The sequence below is a fragment of the Caloenas nicobarica genome, chromosome 5, assembly GCF_036013445.1.
Source record: "Caloenas nicobarica isolate bCalNic1 chromosome 5, bCalNic1.hap1, whole genome shotgun sequence".
In the NCBI taxonomy this organism is placed as follows: Eukaryota; Metazoa; Chordata; class Aves; order Columbiformes; family Columbidae; genus Caloenas; species Caloenas nicobarica.
Window position 1 is genome coordinate 1736637 of NC_088249.1, and position 16694 is coordinate 1753330.

Below are 16694 nucleotides of genomic sequence, written 5' to 3' on the forward strand. Positions count from 1 at the left end.
TGGCGGTACATAATATAGAGACCCCTTCTTTATAATTAGATTGAGTAAACCTGTCAGAAAGATTATACTCTACTTGGTGAGGCCAAATGGGAAATTCAGATAAATGATCCCTGCAATACTTCTGCCATAGGTACGTTCTGCAAGGAGATTCGGGGAAAGGCCTGGTGGAATAAATTGCCTTTTGCTATTCTTCAACTACTGTCAGTGTCAGGTCTGCCTTGTTTAACTACTCTCATGAAAAGCAAGGTAGCATCCCTTTTTAAAGATCACAAATGCAAAGTCTTGAATTAATTACCCTGCCCTTCTCACTGACTTTTTATGGGAAACCCAGAACGCGCCCAGGACCGCCAAAATTGCCGTAAACCACAAATCAAAGGCTACTGCATCCACCAAACTTTGCTGAGCGGCCTTTTTGCTAGGAAGCCTTCAGGAACTGGGAAAGAACCATTCTAGCTTCTCGAAGAAATATAAAATCCAAAATCCTAACAAAATGGCACAGTGTGAGGTCTTGGCAATGTAAAATGCAAGGCATCGAGGTTGCCTTGAGCTGTTCAGCAAGTTTTCTGAAGATGGAGACCTACCCGGTTTGCATTGTTCTCCAGTGGAATCACCCTGGGCCGGTGCTGCCTCTTCTTTTCACGCACAGCCATAACCAAGAAGCCAGGTGCCAAACACGAATAAAGGTAACAAGCGTATTTGTTTTTCCAGCTGCAGAGCTGACAGACAGCTGCTGGTGTCAGCAAAATACGCCGGCAAACTCCGTCACGGCCTTGAGAACAGGAAGAGATTTTCTCTCTGCCATGGGTGATCTGCAAATTTCTATCACACACCTCTGCCCGGGGAACTGGGAATCACTCACACACCCCACACTATAAATCTCAGACACATTTAAAGTTATCCAAACGCGTTGGCAATGAAAATGACCATTGCATCTTCTGGAGACAAACGTGAAGGAGATGCTGGCACACGAATGTTCTATCTTTGATCTGTTCGTGCTTCTCAGAGATTTCCTCTGCTGTCGCGGGGGTGGGTGGTGTGTGTGTTTCACAGGATTCACTATTCACTTCCTCTGAATGGATATCTTGCGTTGAAATAGAGGTCTGGGGCGGAAGGCAGAAAAGGCACAGCTCATATAAAGCACCTCTCGTGTTCCAAACTGGTCTCCAAAAACGTGTGCAACACACAGGGAACAAAAGAACGTGCTCTGGTTAACTCCTTCCTATGCAAGTCCAGAGGATGCCGCAGCCTCCCTGACTGATTGTACCACCAACAAATAACAAAATCATCTACCCAGCAGAATATCTGCTGAAGGACGGGTACTAGACAGCAATACCGCACCTGAAGAGCACAGCAGAGACAAGGCTGGTACCAACAGGACATTAAACTCGACAGCACAGACTTTCGGTCCCTCCAGCGATGCTGGGTGCAGCACCAAAAAGTTGCTACTCCCCTTCCTTTGGCTCCTCTGAGGACCCAAACTGGGAGGACAACTCTTTTCAAAAGAGCTGGAAAATAAATCTGACCTTATTTTTAAGATTTCGAAGACCACCTGCTTTTGAAAGTAAGGGAGAAATAAACATAGGGAGAAACACTATTCCCACCACAGAGCCTCCCATTAACAGCAACAGGAGGTAATAATTAAAGCCAAACAGCTTCAACTGTTCCACAACAAAGACCAAATGCTTAATAATAATAAAACGTACAAAGACTACAAACGGAAAAGCAAAGGATTCCCCCCCAACTCCTGAATATCCTACAAAGGGTGTCAATAAGCATCTGAGCTCTCACCAATATATATATAATGTCCTACTGACTGCATCCTAAAAGAAAACCATGCAATTTCCCAGAAGAGAAACCCCACAGCAAGAAGAAGAAACTCAGTGCTGATCTGACACCATCCTAAACACCCTTGGTATGGAAAAACAAGAGTGTACACAGGGTTCAGGCACGGCTACTGCAAGCACTGCTAACCAGAGGCTTTGAGCTGAGAGAACAGTGGAATCCCCCCATGTGACAGATGATTCATGGCCATTTATATGTGTAAGCGACGTATATATTCACCAGGGGCATAAGTGCTGAATAGGCCAATCCAGTTGGTCTGCCGCTGCCGAAACATATTCATATAAAATTGGGGTATGTGATTAAAAACTATTGTAGCCATAACTGTACTCTGGTATTAAAATCAAGCCTTAATATTCCGTTCTTAACTGGTTGACTTTAAGTAGTAGAACGCTTTAACTGGGAAGTTTTTATGATCTGTTAAATTAGACTGACGTTAAGAGATATTTTCAAAATATTAAATACAGGTTCTCAACAGCCTTTGGCTTCACCAGGAATTACACTCCAGAGCTCTGAGAAGAAGGCACTGACCACACAAGCAGGGCTGAAACCTGACTCAAACTGGACAGAGTCCCACTTTCATGGCAACCTTTAAAAATAGATATATATTTTTTAAACCATATTTGAGCAGAAGAGTCTCTTGTCTGCCACGATCCGATTTCATTGCTCACTATTTTCCTGCAGCACTGATCACTGGCAAACCAGTACAGGATTATTCTAAGTTAATGCCTTTACCTAGTGCAGGAAATTTAAAAAAAAATCCCAAGAGAATGAGCAGGTGACCCAAGAAGGAATGAAATTTCTATGATATTTAATAAAAATGCATCTCTTGTTTACAGAGAGTTTCTGCTATTCATTTGGTACATTCCTCTCCCCCTGTGCTTACTTTTAAAGACAGCCACTGTAGCGCTGTTCACAATCCTGCTTGGAAAAACCCAAACAAGACAGCTTTAGAATCGCTGCACGAGATGATATTTGCTCATCGCCTCCCAGCAAGGACAGACACCCGGCCATTCATCCCCCAAACAGCCTGCGGGGTGCTGGGCCCAGCAAATACAGGAGCTTTCAGCGCAGCTGCCAAACAACAGCATTCGAAAAGACCAGTCTCCATAAACCAGCCTTTTGTTCTCCTCCTGCAAAAGCCAAGATTAGTTAAAACACAGTTTGGGGCACTTTGCGTTAAACCCCACAAAAAGCCAAGGGGAGGAGAGAGGAGGGAGGAGGGGAAGTGTCTTGTTCACCAAGAGAGTCAATACGCTGGTAGTCAATGCACTCAGACGTAGTAGAGGACGTTAAATTCCTTTTTATGTGCGAGGGGTGGTGACCCCGCATCTCTCACCATGACACAGGGTGTTTTTTCCCCCGAATCTCTCCACCAAACCTATCCAGGAACATGAATAAATACTCAAATAAAAAGTCCATGCAGGAAATCCTGGTAAGATACAGCTAAAGTAAATTATTGCCCTAATACGGCACCTGTTTTCTAATCTACAAATACATATAACCTCATGACTTGATGTTCTAACGCAAACAAATCCTGCAAGGTAACCAAAACCGGCCAGTCTTGCACTATTCCAAGTACTTCCAGACAATACCATGGACTGCAGGAAGATGTGCTTATAGAGCTGAGGATGATATTAGAGAAGAGACTGGACAACATCCTCAGACCCATGGTGTGAATTTTGGGGTTGTCCTGTGCAGTGACAGGAGTTGGACTCGATGATCCTGGTGGGTCCCATCCAACAAAAGATTTCACGTGAACTTGTTACCCAAACTGGCCTTACACAAATGAGCCTCCAAGGCCCAACTGAAAAGCCACAAGTTCAGGGCCAGGTCAGGCTGGCGTGAAAACCCATCCCGGGAAACACCCGAACACGTCATGGGAGTTCACCCGGGATGGCATCTGATGAGCTGCTTCCTAGTGCTGGAGATCAAATTCCATTTACAGCTTCTAGTGGCTTTGTAAATTCTCTGCTCTAAGACACTGGTCAACTGGACGTTTCTGCATTAACCATACGCACAACCTCTATTTCAGCATGACTGCGGATGCACGAACAAACTTACAGCATTTTTAAATACTGTTTTGAGGCTTTCATGGATATGACCAAGGAGAACAAAGAGAAATGTTGCCAGGAAAGCAGAATTAAAACCTCACTCTTGTAGATCTCATCTTTGCAGAGTTAAGGGATATGATGCTGAGGTGCTGACCATTTGACAGAGAGTGAGGACACAAAAATACTGTCAGCTTATTATCAAATTCCAGTGAGCAGCCAATCTTTGTTATTACAGTCTCTTTCAGAAGTCAGTAATTTCAGATAGCTTGATATGATGCTTTGAGAGGTAAATTATTCCAATGGATTAGAATTGGCTTAACAGAAATATCCTGTATTGAAAAAAAGAAAAAGAAAACAAAACAATTTTCCCAAGACAGATGAGACAACTAACACGTTAAGATTGTGATGGAAATTATGTTTCTAAGGCCGGCAGATCCAAACTTACATCTACTTACACATGCCGTGAATAGGTAAGAAAAAGGTTTATTTACAGATGGTTTCTCATCCACCCTGAAATGCATTCTGGGAAAAAAAAAAATTAAAACAACATCAAGAATCCAGTACTTACAAGCAACCCTACAATCAACCATTGTGTGCCATACGACAGACAAGAGAGAAAAAAATCCCCAGGAACAATAAGAAAACACATTTCAGTTTTCAGCTTCCATAGTAGTAATGAAAAGCAAAGTGGGCAGGAGATTTTTAGAAAGACCTTAAATACTCTTCTGTAACCTAACAGTGAACACAAATATTTGCTTAACCTCCACCTTCAACATCCAGAAAAGAGCCAATTACTCTAAACGCTACCAAATGCCCCAAGAAGAATTTGAGGCATGAACCACCACCACCAAAAAGCATCTGAGGAAGAGGCAGCTCTCCCACAATCAGAAAAGCTGCCTCATTTAGACATCCCAAAAACAACCGCGTTGGAGACGCTGGTGACTCATTATTAGCGATGGAGCAGAGAAACCTCTTGAAGAGGTGAGAGGAAAATTCCGTTTTAACTTAAGAGCGCTCTCTAGCAAACCCTGCCCGAGCTCTGCAACATAAGGACAATCGGATATTCACTAAGAAATGTATTTTATAAACACCCCTTACAGTCCTCAGCAGGCACAAGATGTGCCATCTGTGCTACGACTAAGAAAAATAAAAGTACAATGTTTATATTTTAAATCCTTTCAAGAAAAAAAGGTTTACCTTAGTTACTTTAAAATTAAAATAACATCAATGATTTTTAAAAATAAGTTCGCCGTGCACATTTGTCAGACCAGCTAGTGCCACCCGACTCCGTATTCCTTTGATACAGTTCCTGCCTGTTTGCAGGGCTTTGTAAAAACAAAGAGCAAACCAATGACCTAGAAACAAATGTAGGCTCTCAAACTACTTTAAACTCATTAACTTCATACTTCTTTAGACTCATAACAACGTCTAAAAATACTGCTGAAGACTTGGATTTAATCTTGCCAGGTTGCACTATGGGAACACTCGGGTTTATTCCGAGCTCAAACTTCTTCAGGAATACAAGGCACATTTTTCACAACCCGAAGAATGGAGGGGCGGGGGGGGGGGAGGGTTGTGGTTTCTTTTTATTTTTTTTTTAAGGGGATATGTTTACATGGCACGGAGCAGAGCCATGAATTCAAACCAGCTCCGGAACCGGAAGCCGTGTGACATGTCAGCACAGCTCTCCGCCAATTACCAGGATAATCACAAGCAGAATATTTCTTTTTTTTTTTTTTCCCCCACAAAGAGATGACACAAAACCACTTCTCTGCAACACAACTAGTTACTTCTCATCCCGCTGCCCCGGACTATTCGGGCATAACGAAACAAAGCAGCTCAAGGTACGCTGAGTTTCAGATTTACGAAAAATGAAATGTCCTTTTAAAGGACTTAGGGCTGGATTCCCTAGGACTGAAATATCCACAGTGCAAAAAAATAAAAAGGGAAAGTGAATATGCACCGTGAAAACTTTTAAAAATAACTCCCCAAGGCTATAAGTAACCATTTCAAAGGGGTGGTGGGAACAAGATCCATCTATAAAACCTCAATTTGAGCATTAGCAAAGAGCCCTCCCCAGTGCGAGCCGCCTTTTATGTGGCAGAGCAACACACCTTTTCTTGCACGGTCGGTTGTGTCAGGTCTATTTTAAACACACTCAGCAGCTTTTCAGAGTAAAGCATCACCCCACTCTTCCATGCAGCTGAAAATGCAGATTGCCCAACGCAGGCTGAAAACTTTTAAGACTTTCTTTATACGTGACCCGAGTCGAAAAGCTGCTGAGCATCCCTCGATGTTCAGGGAAGGGGCTCCTCTCTCCTATTTTCTGCTTCCCACAGCTGTGGCTCTGTGAGGTGAGCACCAGCGCACCCCAGTTTGTGAGCACCAGCGCACCCCAGTTCGTGAGCACCAGCGCACCCCAGTTCGTGAGAACCAACTGGATCTGCACCACTAACTCCACCGTGAACCGTGACTCCCTTCCAGCTCCCGAGGAGCTTTAATCTGCTGTTGCCTTTTGCAGGCTATTATTAACCTCAGGGATAAACTCGCACCCTTTTAATCAGGTGCTTTTAACTGCTGCGCTCTGGAGGCGGGTACAGCGAACACATCCTCCACCGTAACGCCGAAAGCATCACCTGCAATATTCCCCAATTCAAACCTTTAAGATATCACCGAGAAGAGCGGGGAAACCCTCCTCCAACGCTGCGAGTTAATACTTTTAAATAAAAGCGTTCGAGGAGATGGGAAACCTGCGGTTCGTCGGGGAGCCCCCCGGGTTTCGGGGACCGCCGTGTCCCAGCCCTCGGCGCCCCGGCCCCCGCGCCCGGGCTGGGGAGAAGCCCCGAGCGCGGCCCGTCCCGCTCACCTTGTAAACGTCGCCGTAGGTGCCGCTCCCCACCCGCTGGATCAGCTCGTAGTCCTGCTGCGGGTTCCGCCTCAGGATATCCCCGCTCGGCCGCGCCGCCGGCTCCATCTCCAGCCCCGGGGGAAGGGGAACCGCGGCCGCTCCGCTCCTCTCCCCTCCGGCCGGGGACGCTGCTAACGCGGCAGCCGGCCCATGGCTCCTGCGGCGGGAAGCGCTCGGCTGAGGGGGCTCCCGGGCGCTGGGCCGCGGGGGCCGAGACAAAGGCGGGCAGCGGGCGGTCGCCGCGGCCGTTGGCGGCGGGGCAGCGCCTTCCGCAGCCCGCGGCGGCTCCCGGGGCTCCCCGGGGAAGCGCCGAAACCGGCGAGGAACAACCGCTGTGGGGAGGGAGGGAGGGAGGTCCCGACCGGCCGGCGCTGAGGAGGCGCCGCGGGCCCGCCCGCCGGCCGGGGCAGCCACAGCCCGCCCGCAGCAAGGCCGGGCCGGCTCCTACCTGCGCGCCCGCAGCCCTTTGTCCCGCCGGAGAGGGAGCGCCACCGCCGCCACCGCCTCCTCCTCCCGCCGCGGCCCCGGCCCCCACGCACGCACCGGGACGGGTCGGGCCGGGTCGGGCCGGGACGGCAGCGGGGCCTCCGCGACGCCGCAGCGCCACAGCGCGGCCGGCAGCACCGCCGCGGCCCGGCCCGCCCACCGCCCGCCTCCCCGCCCCTCGGCGGGAGTGAAACCTGCCTTGCGATGGCTGCTGCTGCGGGAAGTGTGTTGCCCTCCCTGCGGCCCTGAGGCCGCTCGGCTCCGGCGGCCCCGCGGCTCGGCTGGGGCTGGGTTCCAGAAGGACAGGGAACTGCTGGAGAGAGTCCAGCGCAGCCACGAAGATGCTGAAGGGAGTGGAGCATCTCCCGTGTGAGGAAAGGCTGAGGAGCTGGGGCTCTGGAGCTGGAGAAGAGGAGACTGAGGGGTGACCTCATTCATGGGGATCAATATGGAAAGGGGGAGTGTCAGGAGGATGCAGCCAGGCTCTTCTGGGTGACAACCAGTGATAGGACAAGGGGCAATGGGTGCAAACTGGAACACAGGAGGTTCCACGTAAATATAAGAAGAAACTTCTTCCATGGTGAGGGTGCCAGAGCCTGGCCCAGGCTGCCCAGGGAGGTTGTGGAGTCTCCTTCTCTGCAGACATTCCAACCCGCCTGGACACCTTCCTGTGTAACCTCATCTGGGTGTTCCTGCTCCAGCGGGGGGATTGGGCTGGATGAGCTTTCGAGGTCCCTTCCGATCCCTGACATTCTGGGATTCTGTGGGGTTCCTGTGGTCCGCGAGGTGGGGAAAGGGCAGCCGGGGTCGGGTGGTCTCTATGTCTGGTAGAGGCAGAGCCGGGGGTGCAGGAAGGCCCTGGTGCGGCTGGAGGCCCCGTTGCCTGTCCTGGAGGTGACACCATGAGCTTCAGTAACGGGTGAGCCTGGGGCTGCCGTGTCATGGAGCTCATACAATCACAGAATGTCACAGAATGGTTTGGGTTGGAAGGGACCTTCAAAGCTCATCCATGAGCAGGGACATCTGCACCAGCTCAGGTTGCTCAGAGCCCCGTCCAGCCTGGCCTGGGATGTCTCCAGGGATGGTTCAGCCACCACCTCTCTGGCCAACCTGGGCCAGGCTCTCACCACCTTCAGGGCCAACAATTCCTTCCTCATGTCCAGCCTGAATCTCCCTCCTTTAGTTTAAACCCATCACCCCTTGTCCTATTACTACATACATACTAAAAAGTCTGTCCCCATCTTTCTTACAGGCCCCTTTTAAGTACGGAAAGTCCACAATAAGGTCTCCCTGGAGCTTCTCCAGCTGAACACCCCAACTCTCTCAGCCTGTCCTTGCAGTAGAGCCGTTCCAGCCTCGGGTCATTTCTGTGGCTCCTCTGGCCCCTCTCCAACAGGCCCATGTCTTCGCTGTGGAGAGACAAGTGTGGTGGCAGGCATGGCTTTTTGGGCCATACCCCTTGCTTTGAGGCTGGAGGAAATCCCCCAGCTTGCCTACAACACACATATATATAATTTATTTATATCCATATGTATGCTTCTGCCCAACACCAAGCTGAGCTTTCCATCTTTGACGCCAGAGCTGTTCATGTGCATCCTGGCAGCAGTTATCACAGCTGCCGGGGCAAAACCCTGCTCTGAGCTGAGTGCTGGACCTGAGCTGCTCCCAGAGAGGCTGAGGTGCCAGAGGAGGAGGAGGAAGAAGAGGAAGATGTACCAGCTGGAGGGAATGGGGACGTGCACTGAGTAGGACTCCCTGGCTCAGTGTCTCTCATCCTTTGCAACCTGAATTGCAACCTTGCAGCTGCACCACGTAATCCTTTTCGTGGGTATTTAGCTTTGTGGGCAGCCACTGCAATGATAGTCACATGAGAATTAACTCATACTTGTTGGGACTTGCATCCTTCAGCTCCTAAAGTCAAAAGAGCTTCTGTGGAACTGCAAGACGGCAAGTATTCTGCATCTGCCTTTTCTTCTTTGGAAAACAATTATTTTCAGCTAGGTAGCTGAAATTCTGAGCAAAACTCACCTATGGTCTCTCAAATGAGGGCTAAACAAATTAAGAAACCCCAAGGTGGGGTTACGGATTGCAGGAATGCTGGAAATAGCAGCAGTATTTGCTGCACATAAAATCACTAAGGCCTAAAAGGAGGCGTGATTTTGTAGGTGCAAAAAATACCATGTACTCAATGCAGGAAATACATTTGCAAAAGTTAGGTAGAAAAAGATTAAATGGATGCCAGATGTACAAGTGTCTTTGGTGTATTGGTTATTTAAGAACAGATTCTGCCTCTTTGGCAGTCGGAGAGCCCACGCAGCTCTGATATAGTCTGTTGACAGTTTAAAATGGAGCCTGGGTTTTAAGCTTACTCCAGCACTTTTAGAAATTCCAGGTGTGAGTACCTGAAGCAGCGGCGCTGATTGCATAAGATCGTCCTTTGAAACACAATCTGCAGCATAACTCATTGGGATCGGCGTGTTGCTTTAGGTTAAGCTCAAAGACAATGTGTGCAGGCTCTCGGGAATTGCCTAGTGGCACTTGATTTTATTGGGTTTTTATTTATGGGCTCATTTGAAGCCAGAATCTGGCTCAAAAATGTAAACTGTCCTGCTTCCAGGGAGGCAGGGGAGCACGGGACTGCTAACTCAAAGAGACTGGCATTTAATTTCCCCGTGTGCTCTGAAATCCTTCTACATCCTGTATGTTCTCTCCAACATAAATACGTATGTTTTCCTGAACACCCAGCAAATACAGAAGAAACTAGTTACCCTTTAGGGAGCTGTATTTCCTCAGGCGATTTTTAACAAAACAATTACCTCTCCCCCACAAATTAGCTTCCTGCACTCCCGATAGCGAGCTGTTTGCGTCCTCTTTCTTTTCTGTTCCTCAGCTGAGGGTTCAAACGCTGCTTTTCGCTCTACTGATTTGCTGCTCTTGACGAGCCATCAGATGACAGCACAGGAAAGGGGCCATTTCATTTTCCAGTAGCAGATGGTGCATTAAGACTTGGCCTCCTAGAACGTCGTACAGATCCAAGGGCTGTCCGACGACTGCAATTTAATGCAAAAGCTCCTGTATTGACCACTGTTTTGCCCCTGCATGCTGCCAGGCATGCACTCTTGAACAGACGCCGATTCCCACTCTGTATTTTCCACCCCAGACCACGTTGCTTTTCTGGTCAAGCGTGTTAAGGAATGTGCTTTTATGCAGCATCTTTCGTCTGGATGGGTCCCAGCCTTAAAAGGAATGTTAAGTGGTTTTACATAAGGCATTACGTAGGATTAGAGAATGTGATCTGTTTGCATTGTAGTGTTAAGAGGAAGAACAGCCAAGGTTATTTTAATGAGACTGGTAACGGTAGATGCAAAACTGGAGAAATTTCTAACAGAAAAATATAATAAAGGTGGTTTTAAAAGCAGCAGAATGTGCCGTGTGTGTGAACGCGTGTTCATTGTCAAATAAGAAACTCTGAGCATGAAGAAAAAATACTTCAGCCTTAGTATTCCTCAGACTGCTAAAACATCTTTAATTTCACATAGTCTTAACAACCTCACACGGAAGGTATTCAATTCTTTTGTGCGGGATTGTTTCATGTTTGCGAGGTGTTTAAATAATAAAATAGATCAGCTGCATGGCAATGCCAAGGCCGAAGACCCACGAATCAACTCGAGGGCCTGCAGCTTTTCCCTCTCATTGATTCTTGCAATACACATATTTTACCTCAAACTTCATTGTTGCGGAGTCCAAAGAAATGCTGCAGCATCCTCCCTATGATTCGAGATGTAGTTTTTTTTTTTTTGCTAAGCTTGTGTTTTGGGTTTTTCAGGCTGGTTTTCCTCCCTGATGAAACACATGCTGTTGCTTCACCCCATCTCCCCATGGCCATGAGCAAGGAGCTATTTCCAGGCTCTCTGTGGGCAGCTTCCCACCACTGAGTCCAGGATGCTGAACCACTAAAGCTTCTCGGCATCACCTCGGCAGCGTCCAGTGCTGGTAACGCCGCGTTGCCTGCCTGCTGAGCTCTGCTGGTGGGACTGGGCAGGTTTCACAGGGACCGTAACGGTCTCTTGTTGCTGGAATGTCCCTTTGGAGCAGCTGGGACGGCAGTTGCTGTGAGCACATGATGACAAGTACAAAAAGATGCCTGGAAAAAACCTAAAGAGCTTGGGTAAGGAGGCTCTGAAGGGAACATGCTATTTCTGTCGCAAGAGCAGAAAGGAGAGATCTTGGCAACAGATCTTTGGGTGAGAGAAGGAGGAGGAGATGGCATCCAGGCCTGTGAGATGCTTCTTATGTCCCATGTAGGAATGTACTTGCCTGAGAAATCGTCATTCTCTCATAGACTGAGGATCTCTCCAGGGGTTCTTGCTGAGATGCTCTGGGAAGAGAGAAAAGTCACTAAGGGAGAGCAAAGCCTTTGCAGGCTGTCAGGAGACTTGTGTCGCTTGCAGGAGCAGGAGAATTAATGAAGATACAGCTCAGACCCCCATGCCAGCTTTAACTGAGGTCCTTGTGCAAGGATTTGTTTTTCACGGAAGGAACAGGAGCACTAGCAGCTATACATTATTTTTGTGTCACCCTGTTTACGTCGATATATCTCAGGAGACTTTGCAGCTGATTGTGCTGTTTGCATTCAAAGGAAGGAAACCAGCTGGATGCCCTTCCCTCCCCTGGGCGGCATGGGAGGGCAGAGGTGAAACAGGCAGCTCGAGGATGCAGGAAAATGTGGCCGTTTAATTAAAAGCATCATTAACAAGCGGACTTGAGAGCATCGCCTGGAAACCTGGCTGTTCTCCCTGTGTCCAGGTGCACGAACCTGGCTGGAACATATTGTGAATATCTTGCTGAATCATGCAGGCAGGTGGATTCGGTCATTTCTGCCAAGATGCAAGAGGAGCTGGAATCCTTTCCCTGGACGATGTGTATCTTCAGAGGGAAATCCTAGAAACAAACTTGGCACGCACAGATTTTGGCTTGGACTTACTAAAGCCACGTTTGCAAAAAAAAAGAGACTGACAAGGAAGGATGTTTTGAATATACATCAAAGAGATGGACCCAGTTTGAAATCACTACGTATTGAAAATGGGTCCATCTTTTTGAAACAACTGTGGCGTCCCTCTGCCTGTCAGTGCAGGAGAGAAAGAACAAATTAAAAACAATATTGGAAATAGATGGGAAGTTGGGCTTAGGGGGGGGATCTTACTGACCTCTAAGGAGAAATGAGAGAAAGGAAGATTGGTTGAAGTTTTGGGCTGATGGCCCTTTATCTACATGGCTTTTCGTCTTCTTAAATAGTCCCTTCAATTCACAGAGCGTCTTCCAGAAGGGAGGACACAGACTGATTAGTTGTTTAATTAACTGCTGAAATTCCGTCTCCTCTACGAGTGAAATACGATGGCTGCGTTACAGCCATAGTGTGCAATCTTGTTTACAGAAGCAGCAAAGATAATTCCTCTGGTTGCAAGCCCCACGCAAATGTAGGTGGGCATAAACACTATCTGGGGAGAGAAATAGGAACAGCAGGAATAGAAGGATTTCCTAAGCATCAAAGATCCGCTTGACTTCAAAATATTGCAGTAAGAGAAAACCAGTAAGATGTTAGGAAGGCTTCATCTTTCAAGAAGAGTGAGGGAAAAGCTGATTCTGTTTTAATACTTTTTGATGTTTGCTAGGAATTTTTGGCCTCTTAACCCAAGAATAAAGTTACAGGAATTAAAACAGCGATGATGAATCACTGCCACAGAGTGTACCTGCTTGCGAGCAGTCTCCTTGCAATGCTCTTCAAACACAGTGAAGATCTATATTCCTTTTACTATCCCATGTGATTAAGCAGAAGCAGTGACAAAGTGAAGCCCGAGAAGGCAGAAGTGATAATAATAACTGCGGGGAAGGAGCGAACGTACTCGAGAACCTTGTGTAACCACCATAAGAACAGATCTGTCACTCAGGGTGAAGACAGCACCTTGTCTGTGTCCTGGCAAGGAAAACTCGTGGGGACGGCACCGTTTCCCTCGGCAGCAAGTCCCGGCAAGTATTTGGTGGCACCTGAGAAAGAGCAGAGCTTTCGCAGCGTCCATTCCCCACCGCTTGCATAAGGATTGCACAACGCAGCCGGTTTCTGTTTGTGAAGGGCTGGGGATATGAAAAACAACTGCAAATGCTGTCTGGGTAAGTGGGCCAGTCGAATCAAGGTGAATTATGAAACTGCGTCTGCAAGCTGCGTGAGCACATGATGGATTTAAGTCCAGGTTCTCTCCTCATTCTGGGGCTTTTTCAGCTTTCTGTGGCCTGGCACGCCAGCCTGGGGACCCTGGCTGTGGCCTCTCTCTGCAGGGTATTTTCTCTTTTTGCCTTTCCCCCATTTGGTATTGTTTTTCCCCAAGAATCCTTCCATTGTGCGCCTGTTCGGCACGTCTGCTGTGAAATTAGCTCTTTGCGACCTGGCGGCTCAGGCAGCAGGAACGTGAGGAGGCTTCCTAGGAACGGCTGTTTGCAACCGGAAAAATAAAGGAAGAATGAATCAGTGAAGGGATGGATGGTGTATGAAAATGAACGAATGCTGAGTCACCCCCTGGAAACGACAGACACCATCTGCAAAACCATGGCTTGGATCATAGGAAATAATGCAGGAAAAAGCCTTGAGAGTTCATGCAGACAACCCCCCCAGCACAGCACAGGATCAAACCTCTCCGCTCCTCTTTCCCTTTGATACCAGGTGCCATAATGGAAAGACAGAGGGAAAAAATGCCAGTAAATGGGGCAGTACAAGCTTGGCCTAAGCAGCAATTCTCAAAGTGAATGAAGAAAACAGGACCTGAGCCCATCTCAGTTTAATTAGACTTTCAAATTGACGGATCTCCTTTTCCATCCATTTTTTCCCCCCTCTCTGTTTCCCAGCTGCTTTTCTTTTAATCTCCTCTTTCAAGCTATATCTGACAGCCCCCAGCGTAAGAAATCCCCCCTCGCAATGCCGTTTCAAAGAAGCAACAGGCACATGCGACTTCAGAGGTTATTTCTAAAAATCGTAAGGGAGCTTCTGCCAAGGCTGCGAGCGGCTGAGCGGTGCTGGCAGCCATGGGCAGGAGGATTCAGCCACCTGCCACCTGAGCAGCTCCAGTGAGCCAAAATTATCTGTTTCACTGTGATGCTGAAAGCACAGGGAGGAAGCCAACGGGAGGCAGTCGCGGAGTATCGGAGAAGGCGCTTAGAAATTAACTATCAGCATATCCATGGGAGCGCAACAGCACATGGCTTTGGCACGGATGAGTAGCCTGGAACAGTAAATCAGTTCATGTTTTAATGTTTTTCCTGCTTTCAAAAATGACGGGTGGATCCTGCCGGTTCCTGAGCATCCAGCAAAGCGGGATGGCCATCGGCTTTCCCCAACCACTGCAGGCCAGTGTGCAGAAATGAGCAGTGCTCTCCCAAAATCTCCTCTTGCAAACACAGTCTGGGGTCTGTTCCCCTCTCATCCTTCCAGATTTTGGCCTGTACAATCCTCTGGCGACGGCCACATTTCCAGTTTAAGGATCATACCTCGGGCGCCATGCTGTTCTTCTTCCAAAGAGCAGTACAGGGCTGCAGCTTCAGACGACTTGACCAGCAGCTTGTTGGCATCAAAAGTACGGACAAGCACTAGCTGGGCACGCCAAGGATGAGCGCGCTCGCCGGGATGGCAGCCTGCGCTGTGCGGGTGGGACTGGGCGAGCAGCCGGCATTGCAAAGGCCTTCGACACTTTTCCTGGGTTTGCTCAATAAGCACAGGCCTGGGATGCTGCAGCTGGCGAGAGAGAGAGGCAAAGAAAAAGAAATCAGAACATGGCCCCTGCATCCCTGCGTTAAGAAGAGTGTGGCCAGCAGGTCGAAGGAGGTTGTTCCTCCCCCTCTGCTCTGCCCTGGTGAGGACACAGCTGGAGTTGTGTGTCCAGTTCTAGGCTCCCCAGTTTAAGAAGGACAAGGAGTTACTGGAGGGGGTCCAGCAGAGAGCTACAAAGATGCTGAGGGGTCTGGAGCATCTTTCTGATGAGGAGAGACTGAGAGAGCTGGGGCTGTTCAGCTGGAGAAGAGAAGCTGAGAGGGATCTGATCAATGCTGATCAATATCTCAGGGTGGGTGTCAGAGGATGGACCAGACTCTGTTCAGTGGTGCCCAGCGCCAGGGTGAGGGGCAACGGGCACAGACTGAAACACAGGAGGGTCCATCTGAACATGAGGAGAAACTTCTTTGCTGGGAGGTGCCAGAGCCTGGCCCAGGCTGCCCAGAGCGGGTGTGGAGTCTCCTTCTCTGAGACATTCAAACCCGCCTGGACCGACCTGTGTGATCTGCTCTGGTGACCCTGCATGAGCAGGGGCTGGGCTGGGGGATCTCCAGAGGTCCCTGCAACCCCAACCGCTCTCTGACTCTGTGATCCCTCCAGGTGCGATGTTTTGGCTGAGGGTACAAGGGACACCTTGGGGCAGCTGGGCCACGGACCCAGCACTGCTGCTCCTTTGCCGAAGTTTTGCACCTGGGCGTTCCTGTGTGCTCAGGCTGAGTCATGGTCTTACGTGGCAAAACACTGAGCCAATCTCAAAGATGGGGTGGCAAACACTTGCTGCTAGAGGGAAATCTGGAGGGAAGGTGCAAGCTAAATCTTCCCCAGGGGTGCCCAAGCCCGGGTCCTTGAGCTGCATCTTTCATGCTGCATCTGTGCACGTACAGCATTTATCTCCTCTCTGTGGATGCTGCTGGGTGTGGGTGCCCGTGGCTGGGCTCAGGTGTTTGTCCCTCATGTGGGTGTCCCCACAGTGAGTCCAGTGCCCTGGTGGGGGTGACCTGGGCGTGGGGGCACCCTGGTCGTGCTGGGTCTGTAGGAAACTATTACCTTGCCAATAGAATAGGCCCAGGTGGGATCTCTCAGTAAAGCATATTTTATTAACGATTTTGCAAGACCAGGTATTCTACCTAAGGGTAGGCACGCAGAATAGGGCAAAAAGCCCCTGCTTATATCCCCCCTCAAATCCCGGCCGCAAATTCCCTCCCCTGTTCCCCATTGGTTGGGAACTGCAGGGTTTAGACTACCCAACGCCTGCCTCAGTTTACCCATCTCATTCATCTAATTCTAATAGCCCCCCTCCCCTTACCGATCTATTTAAAATATGGATTCCTGGCTCTTTGGTTACCCTTCCCCCTAGCTTAACTTTTTAAACAAACAGTTTGCATTCCGGGATTAGTTTGAAGAGGCTTTCTTTTACATTAAGGATTCATAGTCCAATGTCTCTCAGTCCTTCCCCCCCATGCTGGGGTGGGGCGCCAGGTCCCCCGCTTTGTAAAAACAACATTCCTCCTTCAGTGGCTCCTTACAGGTCCCCCTGATGAGGTTCTTAGGGACATGATTTAGTGCTAGAGTTAGGTTATGGTTAGACTTG

The 16694-nt window shown here is 48.9% G+C and overlaps 1 protein-coding gene across 1 annotated transcript in view; it reads right to left on the bottom strand.

Moving 5' to 3' along the window:
* The window catches only part of MAP4K5 (mitogen-activated protein kinase kinase kinase kinase 5), a 61446-nt gene extending 54030 nt beyond the window's left edge, over nt 1-7416 (bottom strand). The window contains exons 1-2 of the mRNA XM_065635509.1: nt 7250-7416; nt 6760-6958 (exon numbers count right to left, since the gene is read on the bottom strand). Of these exons, the coding sequence (XP_065491581.1) occupies nt 6760-6867 (108 nt within the window). The 5' untranslated portion in view covers nt 6868-6958; nt 7250-7416. The remainder of the gene's footprint in view (nt 1-6759; nt 6959-7249) is intronic.
* Between the last annotated feature and the right edge of the window lie 9278 nt (nt 7417-16694).